The 16,540-nt window shown below is 28.2% G+C and overlaps 1 protein-coding gene and 1 non-coding gene across 3 annotated transcripts; both read right to left on the bottom strand.

Moving 5' to 3' along the window:
• Positions 1-119, bottom strand: LOC135925595 (5S ribosomal RNA). The gene has a single exon (XR_010571680.1). It is a non-coding gene; the product is annotated as a 5S ribosomal RNA (ribosomal RNA).
• A 6,277-nt stretch (positions 120-6,396) lies between these two features.
• Positions 6,397-9,827, bottom strand: LOC135924759 (uncharacterized). 2 transcript variants are annotated; one of them, XM_065459865.1, is made up of 3 exons: positions 9,729-9,827; positions 8,812-9,561; positions 6,397-6,643 (listed from the first exon to the last, which is right to left on the bottom strand). In XM_065459865.1, the coding sequence occupies exons 2-3, from the start codon at positions 9,554-9,556 to the stop codon at positions 6,528-6,530; spliced, it is 861 nt and encodes a 286-aa protein (XP_065315937.1). In that variant the 5' UTR covers positions 9,557-9,561; positions 9,729-9,827; the 3' UTR covers positions 6,397-6,527. The 2 variants fall into 2 exon arrangements, with proteins under 2 accessions (XP_065315937.1, XP_065315938.1); XM_065459866.1 differs by lacking the exon at positions 9,729-9,827 and having other exon boundaries at positions 8,812-9,571.
• Positions 9,828-16,540: the final 6,713 nt, after the last annotated feature.

Below are 16,540 nucleotides of genomic sequence, written 5' to 3'. Positions count from 1 at the left end.
AGATTACGACACCTGGGATTCCCAGGCGGTCACCCATCCAAGTACTAACCAGGCTCAACGTTGCTTAACTTCGGTGTTCGAAAGGGAACCGGTGCTTTCAACGTGATATGGTCGTAATCGAGAATTGTTTGTTATAATATGCTTATTTATATAAAGCATAACTATATCAAATTATGTTGTAAATCGTTATTATTATTTAAGAAATAATTCATATTTTATATTATAGAATGAATTTATCTATGTACCTTAATAACTGAAACGATTTATATAAATAACTAGTTGCTCACTAATTTTCCGATCATCTAAATGGTATTTATATAATACTTACACTTTAGAGTGTTTTTTTGCGAGTAATATCAATAAAAAATTAGGAAATTTCAGTCTAATAAAATCTAATTCTAAAAATGCTAATAAAAATATATATAATGTATTGGTAAACATTTTCCAAAAGTAACATTTGCATGTGATTTTCAGCTTTTACAAAAAAACATTAATTCTTTTAGATCTTCCTATGGATGTGGCATTGATACTTTTGGTATAACTAAATCAAAATTATATACTTACAGAATACTGTGTATTTTAAATAAAAGAATTGTAAAAATCAGATGTGTCAAACATATATTTTTTAAAAGCTTTTTCTCTTAATTTTTATTTTCAAAACAAAAAAAATTAACAGAAGTTTTGGTGTAAATATTTTAAACACAAAATCTAAATTCTATACATCTGCCATTTGATTTAAAATAAAATTGAATCCTTATTTAGGGTTGAGAATTGTTGTGTAATTTTTATTCTTATTGAGCCACATCTGTGTAAAGACTTTATAGGTTTTGCCACTATTTTACACATAACCAATGAACTATAAGTTAAATAGTCAGTAATTTGAGAAATTAATTCTATCTTAATAAAAATATAATTAAAATAAAATATATTTTACTTTTGATAATACCTATTAAATTATCATATCATTCAATCTTTTAACAATATGTATTTATTTTAATTTTAATTTAATTATAATTTATTTTGTTGTTATCATACTTAAATTTTATTCATGTTTTATACATGTATTTTTTTATATTATTTTTTTAGAAATATCTCATTTTAACTGGGGTTAAATGGGAGGTTTAGATTGATATCCATTAAATGTTATATATCTTTCCAATTTTTTACAAGTCAACGCAATGCTATATACTTTTAGCATTCCTAAAGATAACCTTTTAAATTATGCCTTGACTGTTTGGAAATCTTCTGCCTTAGCAGAATCTTCTTATACCCACCGTTTTAATACACCAATCAATTTTTAAACCTTTTACCAAAAATTTTGGGTAAATACTCCCATCGAACCTCTAACTTTTACCAAATGCTGAAATGATTATGAATGATCGGAAGCAAAGTCGTAACTTTAGTAACATCTTATCAGATTAACAATAAAGTTGCCATAAGCCACCCAATTGGATGTAACATCGTTCAACATGGTCTTAATTTTATGCAAGTCATGCAGCTATTAGTTCATTTACTAACCGTATTTTTACGAGAGCCCAAATACCAAACCTCCTGGAGCGTGCTAGTTTATCATCAGGATATTGGCTGAGACCAGGTGAATTAATTTCATTCTATTTAGGTAAATTCTTAATCTAGGACTTAGCATGCGTCTCATCCTTTCCAAAAAAATGTTAAATTCTAAATTAACAAATTATGTTTTTTTTTTACCAATCGTTATCTCTTCTCATGGACATGTGTCGAGAGGAACTTAAATTTTTTTAAAATAATAGAGGCCGCATAAAACAGAGCCTTTATAATTCTTAAACAAAAAAAAATCAAATTATTATTTATTATTCTTGTTGTTTGGGAACGATGTATTCCCACTTCCGGTTTTATAGTGTAATCGCTTCTATATTTTTATTTTAAATTAATTAAAAATACCCCACAAAATTTTATTTTAATAATTAAAAATTTTAAAATTACGAATCTTTATAATATATTACCAGAACATATTTAATATGATCGTTATTACAACAAGGAAATTATTTTTAGGAACATTATTTTAGCATTATATATGTATTCTAATCGAAAATATTTTTAATAATTGTAATTGTTAATAGCATATATAACATATATAAAAATAATTACATATTTTTCGTAAATTAATATTTAATCATGGCTAAATTAAATTATTTTTTTTAGAAATATGAGAGTATTAAGTTAAAAATAATATTACAATTTCCACGTTACTAGGAAAAAGCTCTGAACTTAAGACAGGAATTCAATTGCTAATAGTGATTTCGAAAAGCAAGTATAGTTATTATAATTTAAAATACAAATTTTTCCCTATTATTGGTATTTGGGTGATTTATTTACTTTAAAAAATAGTAATTGTGCTCAACTCACCTAAAATTGTATTTTTTTTCTATTAATTCTATCTCGAGTCTATTGATAATTTTAATAAAAGTGGGGCTATAAAGTGTTTAAATAACATTCTTATCTAAGTAACAAACACGTAATCATAATTAAGGCATCTTTAATTAAAACACTAAGGTTACCATATCTATTTCCATCATACCTTCTTGAACTAATTCTGATATATTAAACATTAATTTCTATTTTAAACATTTATTACTATATTTTCTTATCAGTTTCGCTGCTTTTGCCATTATATAAGAAGACTTATTTGATTTTTTTTGTACAATACACACATTTAGTAGTATAACTAAAAAAAATATGAAGTTGGAATATCAAACCAGACAAAAAAAAATATATTATTAATTTTTTTTTTTATTTTCTATATTTGGAAATGTTGATTTTGTAATATTTATATATTGAAATATGTTATTTATATAAGAAATATTATCAAGTTTTGGAATTATTACAAATATTTTCGGTTCTTGGTTAAATGGGACTGGTTTTTGTGATCAGAATATATATAATTTATTCAATTTTTTTGCCAGGTTTTTGTTAGATTCTTAATGAATTTTTTGATCCAAATTAATCAGCCTTTATGGGAATCGGATCGATAAATCATCATAATAAAACTCCCAATATTTTTTAACGAAAAAAATAATAAACTAAAAAATTTAAAATGAGCGTATACGGGTCATTTTCTAAAATTCTTTCAAAATTGTCGGCAGGAGTTAGACAACAGTTAGAGAATCAATGCTGCCCTGTCCTCAATATGACGTTCATAAGGAAGTAATCTATAAAGCAAAACAAAAAATCGCTTTTAAATCTAGTAGATAAATGCGTGACTGGACTGATAATTGGTCAACTCTATTTATTTAGCCGTAATTTATTTATAATTTATTTTTTTATGGCTATATCGTTTATTCACTTTATATTCCCGAAATAAATTACATAATTTTTTTAGTGTGTGTGTGTGTGTGGAAAAGTAAAAAGTATTAGATAATAAAAAAATAAAATTACATATTATTGCAGTGAATAATTAATTTTAAATGTATTTGTATTTGACACTCTATATGTAGTATGCGATGCAATGAGATTCGAATCCGTGGGGAGTAGAAAACTCCCTCTCTGAAACCATTCACCGGAAACAGATTTTTTTTAAAAAATTTGACCGGAAATGGATCCTAGCATTTGAGTAACCCGAATCCCACACTGTGAAATTTTTAGATTTGTCACAAAATTTGATCTGTATAATTCAGAGACCTGCAGAGGTACCAATTGCGTTACCCGGCCCGGCCCGGATTTTTTTGAAAATATATTCAATTTATTTTCGATTTTTTATAAGCTAATAATGGCGATTCCGAATATTTGGTTTCAAAATAACCGGTTCGGCTCGGATATTTTTTCGACCCCGGCCCGGGTTTTTTAAAACACGGGCCGGGTTTAGGGCCTAGCCCGCAGGTTTCTGATATAAATTATAAAATGAGCAGTTAGCGTCAAAATTGTTTGAAATTTACAGTATGGGAACTCTGTAACTTTTGGAGGTGTCAGATCAAATTTTTTCAAAATATTAAAAAAATAATTGATTTAAAAGTGAGAGATTCGATATCCCAGTGGAATTGAGCCCTCTAATATTTTGAGCGATATTAAACCTCTTTTAATTGAACATTCAAAATAAACCTTAGAAGAAGAAAAAAATTATTTTCTTAGTGGTATTAAATAGACGGAATTGGAAGGACTACCTTAAGTTATATATTTTTTGATTGATAGGCAGGCATTACGAAATCAAATTCACATAATATTTTTTAAAAAAAATTAATTTTATTATATCGTTTGATTTGATTTATTCAATTAACTCCCCCCCCCCCCTACCCGGTTATTGTTTAAAATTTTCATTGTCTTAGTGGATAAACTTGTTAATTTGTTTTTGCATATGTTTTTTCTTCCCCAGAAGAGTGTACTGAGAATATTTGATCATGTCCCATTATAACGAGCATAAACAAGCCAATCCCATATAATTTTAACCGCTACCCTTTTCATGACCACCCGCAAAAGTGTCACGCCGCTATAACTGTAGGTCGAAAACCAAATCCATCCGTTATTATTAACCCAAATCTGAATCATCTAACCATAAAGTAATTTCACGCAGTTATAAAAACCGACAGTTAATCGTCAGTCACGGCTAAAAAATCTAAAAACCCCAAAAATGATGATTTGTTTTTCTTCGAAACGAAAACGATATTATTGCTAATTTCCATTCTCAGATTTTTGTATAGAAAATACATTATTCAAATTTTTTTTGGGGGGGAGAAATTCTATAAAATGGCGAAATAGTATTTATTAGATTAGTGTAAAATCGTAGAAACCCCATTTCGTATAAATAAAAACAAAATTTTCTAGATTCACTTATGGGCTATTTAGACTTATATTTTAATTATTGTTAAAACGGCTAACTCAACATTTTAGCCAGAAAAATAAGGCCCCTAGCTTCTAGATTTCGCTAATAGATGTCCAAACCTTCGTTCCTTCTACAAATAAAATCTTCAGCCTGCCTTGCGTAATAGTATTCTGGATGAAATATTGAGTTAGCCATTTTTAAAATTTGGCTCAAAATCAGTATATAAAATAGTGTTGTTAAACGGCTTTACTCAATATTTTAGCCAGAATAAATTATGCCTAAGCCTCGAGATTACGTTAATATAACGTCAAGACCTTAGATCCTTCTATTAGCAAAATCTTCAGTTCTTGCGTCATATTTTTTTCTGGATGGAATACTGAGTTAGCCGTTTTTTTTAAAAATCGGCTCAAAACGAGATGTTTAAACAACCACTATATAAAATATATATATATATATAATTATTTTGGCCAAAATGGGGAATTTCGAGTTTATATAACTTTAAAATTTTCTAAATGATAAAAAAAAATAAAACTTCTTCTATCAAAAAAAAGGGAAAAAAATATTCATAATAATTGATATAGTCGAAGTAAATGAGTTTCTGAGAAGAAAAAATGAAATTGTAATTTATATCTAAGGTTTTTTTTTAATAGGGGAAAACAAAGTTAGTAAAAGTACTTTTACAATTTATATTTTTTTAATAAAGCTCGTTTAAATATTATTTTATTTTCTTTCTTATAGAAAATAATAGTCCTTTTTTTTTTAAACAAAGTTATAAATTATGTAATAACTAGTTTTATATTTAAATTGCTTATTATTATTATTATATAGAATATTATAATTTTTTGAAAATAAATCTTCCCTTGATAACATGGCTATTCAAAAAAATAATATAGTGGAAAGTGGTCATAACCATATCGGTCTTGATTCAGCATAGCCTAAATCCATATGCCACTTCCGAATAAAAATAAGTGTTCCGTGGCTTTAATAAGTTATTAAAACTTATCACTGGGCAGTCATTGTTGGTAAAATTATCATTAGAAACTCTAAAAAAAATATTATGAATCATATATAAACTAATATCATGTTCAATTTACTTTTCAGTTAAATAATTATTTCTAAGGGTTTTCTAGCAATAAACAAATTTTTTAATAAAATGATTCCCTTTCAGAAATGTCTTATCACTGCTCTCTAACAATATAATATATCAAGATAGTATTGAGTCTGTTAATTCCTAAATAATATAGATAGTGGAAAAAAACGCTAACTAATTTACGTTTTTTTTTTCAGTTAACGCGATTAACAAAAAGCTTTTTACTAATTTGCGTGTTTTACCATTATAAAACGCGTTATCTGAAATTCACAAGGATTTTAAAACAAAACATAAATTCTTCGATACCTTCCTTTAACTGAGACAATATTCAAATGGCATTTATCATCATTATTTATGTCCATCCCTAATATAATATGTAATCATATATTCATAAATGTTTAAAAAATAATATATATATATATATTTATTTCGACAACGAAATTATATAATTAAACACATTATAAACTATAAAGCATTAACACAATCAAATGGTATCAGTCTCGTCTCATTAAACTATTTCAACGTTAGATGGGTGTGTCATAGGGAAGATTATGGGAGAAAAAAAAATGGATACAAGAGAAGACCTGGAAAAAAATGAAATTGGAAGCCTTGTTTTTTAAGGATTAATTTTTTGAACATTTTTTATTAATTAATTCGTTTTTTGGTTCCATTAGGACTATTGATGACAATCATGATGGGAACCGTTAAATTATTTGAAGCTGGACACCAACCTGCTTCCTTTTCCTCCATCACCCAAGAATCTTAAAAATGAAATGATTAAAATAAACTCGATAAAATTTATAATGTGTAATAAATGTAATATATAAGAATGGGGGAATAGGAAATGTATACGTATTGACATATCCCACTTTACTATACCATTTATCTAATGATGTATAAACGGCTTAACTCAATAATGTTAGCTAGAAAAATATTGCCTAAGACCGGAGATTTCGATAACATATGTTCTAGAAGAACCCCTGTTCCTTCTATAAGCAAAATAATCAGTTCTTGCCTAACATTTTTTCCGGATGAAATATTTAGTTTTAGCCTTTTTTATTTACATTTATCAATAATATTAAGAACTTTATTTTAATATTTAAATAACTATTTAAATTCATCTATAATTGTTAATTATTCCGAATTTTATTATTTATTCAATAAATTCCCATGTGGCAAATTTGTGGCATAACAAGGAGGCTTCAAATGTTATATTAATCATTTTAAATCTTAAAAAAAATTTATTTTGAGGTTAATAGGAAACTATAGTTTATGTCGTAGTAGGTGATCATTGGAGAGTAAGTGAGTGAATTGATCGAACCACTCTACTAATCCATAGTAGGGAACAAAAGCCTAACCTGAACCCAAATAGATCCGATATTAACTTTAGCTAATTTACCAGTTGGGAACAGTTAAAACTTTATCGCTTGAACCTTAACCAAACCGCTAAAAGAGTATTTTAACCGGTTTGAACATTATAGCATTTTACTAGTTCCGTTCAGGCCTAAAATTTATTTTGAGAGAAGGATTAGAATTGATATGATAAATTTTCCTGATTGGATAGAAGTATATGTTGAGATTGTTCATGTTATTAAAGAACGCATAAGATGAAATATGTTAAAGGGTCAATGTGAGACTGAATATTAATGGTGGTGATTGACATTGGAGAGTAAGTGAGTACTACTAATCCCCTAATAGGGAACAAAAGCCGAACCTGAAACCCAAATAGATCCGATATTAACTTTAGCTAATTTACCAAACTGGAACAGTTAAAATTATATCGCTTTGAACCTTAAACCTAACCTCTAAAAAGAGTATATTTAACCGGTTTGAAACTTTGTGATATCAATTTTTATTGACCAGGATTTGTCAGTATTTTAAAATATTTACAATGTTGACGCTTGTTAAAGCTGTCTAAGTTTGCTCACAGTAATAAAAAGTGTTCTATAGAATTGTTTCAAATCTCCTAATTTAATATAATTTGATTCGAGAGAATTTTAAAAAAATATTAAAAATATTGCTCGATAGTATTTTTTTAATGAAAGTATTTCTATTACTACTTCAAATTTTCTTTCTTTATCCTTTCTTTCTTTCTTTCTTTCTTTCTTTCTTTCTTTCTTTCTTTCTTTCTTTCTTTCTTTCTTTCTTTCTTTCTTTCTTTCTTTCTTTCTTTCTTTCTTTCTTTCTTTCTTTCTTGGAGAGAGATACTATATGCAAAATAATAAATTAGAATTAAGCTCCCAGTATTTCCAAAAACTTCGCAATAAAAAATTTATTTTCGCCAACAGCATAACCATCCTTCAAAGCAACCATAATTCTAGGGGTATAATCATTACATCTTAATCTAGTTAGTTTTTACCTTCACATCACATAGTTATAAATGCTGAAATTTCTTCCATTCTTCCATTCATAAAAATGGAGGTCAAGTAGTGTTGTTAAACGGCTAACTTGATATTGTATCCAGAAATGTATTTACATAAGCCTGAAGATTTTTCCCCATAGATGGCGCAAAGGTTTAAACATCTGTTAGCGAAATTTCAGGACCTGGGCAATATTTTTTATATTAAGAAAGAAAGAAAGAAAGAAAGAAAGAAAGAAAGAAAGAAAGAAAGAAAGAAAGAAAGAAAGAAAGAAAGAAAGAAAGAAAGAGAGAAAGAAACGTTCGTTTTTTAGAAATCGAATCAAAGCGAGCCGGTAAACAACACTAAGGTCACGTGTCATTATTTAGATCTTTTCTAGTATGCTAAAAAAAGGGCGGACTCATTGTTACAATAATATTTATCTATTTATGATTTTAAGGATTGAAAAAGGAAATAAATTAATGAAAGAAATGAAGTAATAAATAAATGGAAGGAGAAATAGAAACATTAAAAATTACAAAACAAAAAAAAAACAAAATATGCAAAACTCTAATTTTAGTTTTATTTACCCTCTAATGCGGCTAACTCAGCCAATCTATCTTTCATGGCGAAAATTTTGTCCCATCCTTTGGCTTCAACGTTAGCCATATTGTCATCTTTTGTCGCGTAAACATCAACGTGATCACTATTTTGGGAGAGTTTATTCACAAATCTCGGGTGCGCTTTGGGAGATTTTATGGATCTGGTCTTAATCGGTGACGAATCGTCCGTTAAGGGCAGTTCAACTGTAACCGGGGGGTTATAACCTCCTCCGAAATGGCCGCCATAACCTTTTTTGTTGATCTGAAGGGTAGGACGGTAACTATCTACCAAGCTGCATCCCAGGGTGTGTGAAAGCAACGATAATATTTTGGATTTGCACGTTCTCACTAAATAGATCAAGGCCACCGTTATGAAAAAACTTAGCATCAGAACCACTATCCCCACTATAATCTTGATGATGGAATGATCTCGTTCTATACCTTCGAATTCCTCTTTAGAGATCCTATAATTCTGCAGATTTCTAGAATTTTCTGGATCCGTCACAATCTGTTTAATGTCCGACGCGAAACGTTTAGTAGTAGATAGACTATAAAGGGTGGTAGGAGATAAGGTAGCCGCGTATTTATACGCGATCGATGGTTTAGCTGCCATGGCGAAAAAATTTTCATACCTCGCAGAACTGGAAGAGATTCGAGATGGGGAAAAAGAAAATATCAATCTCATGGTTGGAATAGTGGAGGAATGGTGCATAGTTTGTCCCGAATATTTCATGTGCACTTATTTATATATAAATATTATTATATATTACATACATTTTATTGATTTAAGTCATCTTCTTAAAAGATATTTTTTATTTTTTTTAAATTTATTTTGAAAACATCAAAAAAAAAATGTTATTTCCTCTTATTATCTCTAATTTCTCAATAATACAATATTAATGAACCTATCTAAAATGTCTTTTTATTGTAATTAATCTGCGCAAATCATTGATCAAAGATGATGATGAAAAGAAATAACCGAACCAATAATTTTAATATGTAATTATATTTTTGAAATATTTAAAAATAAAAAAATATTAAATAAAATATACAATTTATGAATTCAAAAAATACATTTATTTTTTTAAAAGATAATTTTATGCATTTTATTTATTTATTTTTTAAAATATAATTTGTAATAATATTTCGGTAGCCTTTATTGTTAAATTGACCTCGTCTTGCTGATGTGTTCTGATCAGCAACTGAGAATGGCCACGAATGGATCTAAGGTTCTCTATCTTTTGCTTAGTGAGAATTCAAAGTCGCTATTAGCATGCTAGAGGTATATGGTTTCAGTTGAAAATCTACATTAATTTGTGATAAATTGATAGTAATGGGCCGTCATGGTCTGACATATTAGTGACGTAAGATATGTGACAATAAAGTGAACGTTACTCTCTTTTAAAATCCATCGTCTCTGCTAGGTTCCAGATGAAAAAATCAAAATCTTGACATTAGAATCTTCGTAATAAATATATTTTTTTTACCTCGAATTTCAATATCTATTCGCATCTTCAACAAGAGGTCACTAAAAATCAACAAATATTGTTCACATCATAGCAATTTTATCCTTGCGATATATTGCGTTCTTAGCCGGAAATGGGAAACCGGAGGGAATACCAAGAGGAAAAAAAACAATAAAATCTTTTCATCCAGAAAAGGCAGGTATAAGGATTTTGTTCATAGATGGTACAAAAGTTCAGACGACATCTTATTAGCGAAAGACTCGAGGCTTAGGATCAGGTTTCTGGCTAAAATAGTAAGGTGAGCCGTTTTTAACAACACTAAGGAGAGAATGAGATCATATTTTAGAAGTTGGGATATTTTTTCGGATACTTTTAGGTGGTTTGTTAACCGTCGGTTACGGTTTTGTAAAAAAATAGCCGACCCGGTTTATAAATTTTTTTTTTAGAACCGATTCGTATTTTTAAAATTCTACGATCCGTGCAATTTAATAACTCTTGAACCGACTGCGGAAAAAATCGATAGGTTCTGAGTCTCTGTGAAAAAAAAATTTCGGTTTCAGATTTGTTTCGTGGAAAATATCTACAACTCGGGGTTCGGTCCAGAACTCTTGCAAACACCGATAATAATAAAAAATTAAATAATTTGAATATCGTCCATCTATTTTTAAAAACAATAATCTTAATTATCGTAACATAATTGATGTCCCATTTAAATTAGTATTGTTAAACGGCTCTGACTCAGTGTTTTATCCAGAAAAATAGTAAGTTCTGAAGATTCTGCTCATAGAAGGAACAAAGGTCTAGACATACATGATCGAAATCTCGAGACTTAGGCAATATTTTTCTGGCTAAACATTAGAAAACTATTTCTCATCGATCTATCTACCAATGAGTTATCAATAAATAATTTGGAAATAGAATTATAACATATAATAAGGAACAGAATCGAATATGGTAGTAATCGAATGAAATATAATTGGCGGCGATGCGTTATATTTTTCAACTGTCAATCATTTTTTGAGCACGTATTTTTGAAATCTAAAAAATCTGATTCTATCGGAAACGCATTCCAACATGTTTGGAATACCTATACCTATATGAATTTCAAGATACATTTATCATCAAATTTTTGGAACTTAATATAATTTACATTAGTTTATACATTTAATTTTTCATACAAATTATAAATGAAGTCAAAAGATATCGGTAAAATTATCAACAATTCATAAGATAATCGGGATTCTAGACATGCTGGAATACATTTCTGGTAAAATCAAAATTTTAAATATTTTTAAAAAAAACGCTCTCAAAAAAAAGGATCTATAGTTGAAAGAAATAACACATCGACGCTAACATATATATATATAAATTTAGAAATTGTGGATTGAAAATTTGATGGAATTAAAGTAGGTTTTGATATTATATTTTATATGATAAACTATTAGTATGGGCCGCTTAAAAAAAACGGGGCCTAGTTGGGTAAAAAATAAGCACGGTCCAGGCCCGACCGTTAAACTCGACATGTGTGACGATTCTGAACCGGGTCTCTCCGACCTCTATCATATTTATAAACTATTATAGTTACATCAGCTAAGGATTCACTGTATAAGTCATTCATTTACAAAAAGGGAATATGGCTTATAGGGTTTAAAACTTATTCCCCTTTTTTTGCACGCCATTGGTCGGAATACATTTAAAAAAATGATAATAAACTTGATTACAAATATTTTCATTTTATAAATGTAAGTAATTATTTTAAAAAAGCTTAAAATATTATTTCAATAAATTATTGATTATTGATTACCTATTCTAGTAATTTTTAGGGGGATGTATTTTAATCCAAAGCTGATATTTACATAATTACATTATATCAATCGATATCCTAATTTATTTATGTTTTAATAATGCTGATTATGACACAAAATATAGGCATGGCATTAGTTATGCCTGTTAATTATAAGGGAGAATATATTAAACATTCTATGATATTAAGTTACCAAAAATTAATATTAATTCCCCTGAATTGAATAAGAAATTATAATATTAATAAATGTACAAATGGTTATAAAAAATAAAAATTTACCATTATTTTAATAACCAAAAAATAAATATGCCTAGCAATATTTTAATAAATAAGATTTTATTTTTCATATGTTTTATTTTATTTTAAACACAAGTGACAGTTAGTTATCCTTGTCAAATTTCGATCTTAAACCATAATAAATGCCAGAAAAATCGGGAATTTTGTGGAATAAGCAAATAAAATAGCCGACATATTTTGGAATGAATCATTTTCGAGTAGGTTCGAGTCAGATTAATCAACCAGTGTTAGTTATATTGAGATTCAGCCGTACAGGTAACTGAGGGAGGAAGAATGAGGAATTGGTAAAATGGAAGGAAGGAGAAATGGAAAAAATAGAAAGAAATATATATATTTTTTTTTTAATTTATACAATGTCATGACCAAAATCTTTTAATTTTATGCCATTTTCTCTAATAATATCTTGTAGATAATGTAGTAAAAAAAAAATGATAATTTTATAAGATGGACATAGCTATTGGAAAGGAAAGAAAGTAAATGGAAAGCAATTTCAAGATTAATAAATATTTATGAGCTGGGAATTTTGTACATATTTTTTTTTGTTCCAAAAAATTAATAAAATTAGAATTACGGGGAATTAAAATGTTCTATCTGCTGAGATATAATATATATATATGTGCATATTTTTTTTTTAAATCTAAAGAGATTATGCAAGAGTGGGAGGAATGCGTAGGAAGTCGCCATTTTATTTCTGCATTAAAAACTCAAAAAATTGGCCAAATTCTATCTGTAGATTGCGTTAGATAAGGCGTTAAAATATCGTAAAACGTATTTCAGAATTTGAGAGTCTTGCTAACTTGATTTTAATTTCCCTTTTTAGTAAGGGGGTCGCGTTATGAATGAGTAAATTTATGAGGGGCGTAATAATATCAATTGGCCTTGGGGTGAGGGGAGGGGAAAGGGAACGAAGAAGTGCCTGATTTACTAGTATAATAAATGAAGTGACTAATTTATCTTAATCGCCATTTCCTGTAGTGTGAAAATGTTCGCGTGATCATCTTCTCGCTTTTATATTTAATGATGTTCAAATTCAAATTTTGAATATATTGAAATATACAAAAATTAAACTTAAAATGATGGCGGCCAGATTAGTTGCTCATATTATTACTGCTATGATATAATATAAGTACGACTACATGGTTTTATAGATTCCAATAAGAGGTGGGGGGGGGGCATTGATTTAACAATTATTTATACAGTCAAGGCCGATACCATAATCACACCTAAATAAAAACAATATGTCGGAAAAATTAACTCACATTTCAAACATTCTAGAATCGACCCAATCTATTGTCAACGCAGAATCTGGGTTCTGACGGATTGACTGATTGACTGATTGACTGGACTCTTGGAACTTAGGGTAAATTCCTTATATTCGATACTTCCCTTATCTCTTCTTAATCCCCATCAAATTAAAAAAATTTATAATCCTATGTTATGAGCCAAATCAAAAAAGCTTTATAAAAAACGTTTAAAAAAATTAACTAAACCATTCGTTTACTCCAATTCCTAACACAAAAAAGTGGAATATTCTCTTCTCTTCTCTTCTCTTCTCTTCTCTTCTCTTCTCTTCTCTTCTCTTCTCTTCTCTTCTCTTCTCTTCTCTTCTCTCTCTCTTCTCTTCTCTTCTCTCTCTTCTCTTCTCTTCTCTTCTTTTCTCTAAACTTATAAGTTTTTATAATTACTATTAAGCAGTAAAAAGGCTCAAACGACAAACCCTTCTAAGAAAAAATAAAAAAAATCTCCCAGAAAAAAAATGGAATATTGATCTTTCTTTAAGAACCTAGCTAAAACAAAAAATAATTCTGAGATCCCCGAAATTGTAAATGCTAGGACACCAACTCCTAATGACCACAATAAATATTGGCACAATCCTCAATATCACTTTCACTAAGGCGGATCAAGGTTAACTAATGAATTCCGTGATTAGTACATTAAATAAATTCTGACTATACGCGGATTCTTATAAAATAAGACTTCCAAGAAAATCATAGGGATTTAATAAGCTTTATAAACCAAAAAATAAAATCAATAATCATATAAATTTATTAATTAAAAGACAATTAAAAAACTAATCATTTTGAAATCGATTATTTTACAAACAATTTTTAATATTTTTTTTTAAAAAAAAATATTATTTAATTAATCAATGTACTTAAAAGAATTTAAAATAAAATAGTCACACTACACTATTTAGCAAATTTAGCGATTTTATTGATTTAGCTGTAAAGAGGCCTGCTTTTTTAAAAAATGATTCTCAATTTGTCCTCCCTGAATATTAGTATTCCGCTAATGTGTCTTGGCGATATAAGTGTTGCTGAATTGACGTGGAAACCACCCTTACGATGCTTAAAATTAGAAAAATCTAAGAAAAAAGTGCTATTACTAATTAGCCATCAGCGTCACCAGGACCTTGTTAAGATATTTGGTTGATCCTTTGAAAATAATTCATTAAATTTGATTGGCGAATAAGTTTAAATTCGATATGACTCGTGTTGTTATAAAAAAAATCCTCAATTTAAACAATTATTTAAAAAGAATGGCTAAATCTCGAAATTTCGCAAATAGCTAGCATAAATCTTTGAACCCATTCTGGAAAAAAATTTCGATGCTTAGATTATTATTATGTTGGCAAAAAAAATTTTGGTTTGTTTGTTTATATCTAAATCAGCTAATCAAATGTCTTTAACAAGTAAAATATCTAAAAAAGATATGTATGTAAATAAATGACTGAATTAGATAATATTAAAGGACCGTTAAGATAATCCTACTTTGCGGACCGTATACCACCACCGGTATTCATTTATTTTTAGCGAAAGAAGATTATTATATAAGTATTAGTCTATTAGAGAATACGTATATAAATTATATCAATACATGATTCATCTTTCAATTCCCTCTTTTAACACTCAAATTTTCTAACATATAAAATTCAGAAAATAAATGATTGTAGAACTAAATTTTCTATCACATAAATTTTCAGAAAATAAATGCTTCCAGAACTCATATTACTAAAAATTTATTTATAAACCATATATTTAGATATTCTTAGAATTGCTATTATATTTATAAATAATTATTAATCAAATTAGCTCCTTTAGATAATTTTTAAAAATTACTATTACATTTATATAAATATAATAAAATTAATTATTAATATACTGAGAAGCAACATAAATTCTTGCAAAATACAGAGATATCCAAACTAGAAGGAGACATTAAAGAAAATATTTGCTAACAGATTAGTAAACTTATTATATATACTATATATTTAAAAAAAAAAATTATTTATTGTTTTAGTTCTGGTTTTGCTTTTCCCTATCTCGTTATTACGTTTTTAAGGAGATTAGTAGGCCAAGTTCTGAGTACCTGGAGGAGTTTCGGAAAATGCAATTTTTTTTTTCAATATCAAAATATGGTATATCCTCCGAGTGTTTGTAAATTAGATAGAACCATTTAATTCTATCACAAATCGCTCCTTGACTTGAGTCAAAAATATATCCAAAGTGGAATAAAAACGGTCATTTTATAGTAATCCTCAAATGAGTCTGTGTTAATAAGGGCAAGTCCAGGCTTGCGAATCTCAAAGTCATATGTTTCCGCCTCCTTGGCTACGCGCTGCCTGTTATTCCCCGAAAATTTTTTTTTTACACATCACAAATTATCACTAAATGACCCCAAGTAATTCCTTTATTGTAAGAATCATAGCTTAGGAATTTATATAATTAAAATTGTGGTAATAATTGTATAATTATCAAATATACCTTTTTTTAGAAATACTATAAAACAGCCAATTTTCTAATCAAACATGCATCGTTTCATGTTGGCTTTTGTGCTGTTTAGCTTAATCTTGCATCAAACACTCACACTTTTCGTCGTAAAGAGGGATATAGATGGAGAGATCATGGAAAGAATGTCGGTAATAAAAAAAAATTTAATAACAGTTTTTAAAAAAATATATATAAATTATTTATACTAACAATATTACACTATCTAATGCTGCCATATGGAATCTATGGAGAAAATTTAGTGAAGGGATTATCAAATCTAAGGAATCCAATTTGACAGGAACTGTATTATAGCCTGCGCAAAGAACTTCCTACTAGTGATCTGCATCGGGACTGATTTTCAAACCCGGCCTGAATCCGAA

The sequence above is a fragment of the Gordionus sp. m RMFG-2023 genome, chromosome 2 (genome assembly GCF_954871325.1).
Source record: "Gordionus sp. m RMFG-2023 chromosome 2, tfGorSpeb1-WG-v2, whole genome shotgun sequence".
NCBI classification, from domain to species: Eukaryota; Metazoa; Nematomorpha; class Gordioida; order Chordodea; family Parachordodidae; genus Gordionus; species Gordionus sp. m RMFG-2023.
The sequence above is the reverse complement of the archived record's forward strand: the minus strand, read 5'-3'. Positions and strand labels throughout refer to the sequence as shown.

Bases quoted from the DNA above. Each gene is read 5' to 3' on its own strand.
- LOC135924759 (XM_065459865.1), bottom strand. From the start codon at position 9,556: ATGAAATATTCGGGACAAACTATGCACCATTCCTCCACTATTCCAACC. The intron at 6,644-8,811 runs GTAAATAAAACT...TTCATTTTTAAG, and splicing joins TGAGTTAGCCGCATTAGAGG to ATTCTTGGGTGATGGAGGAA.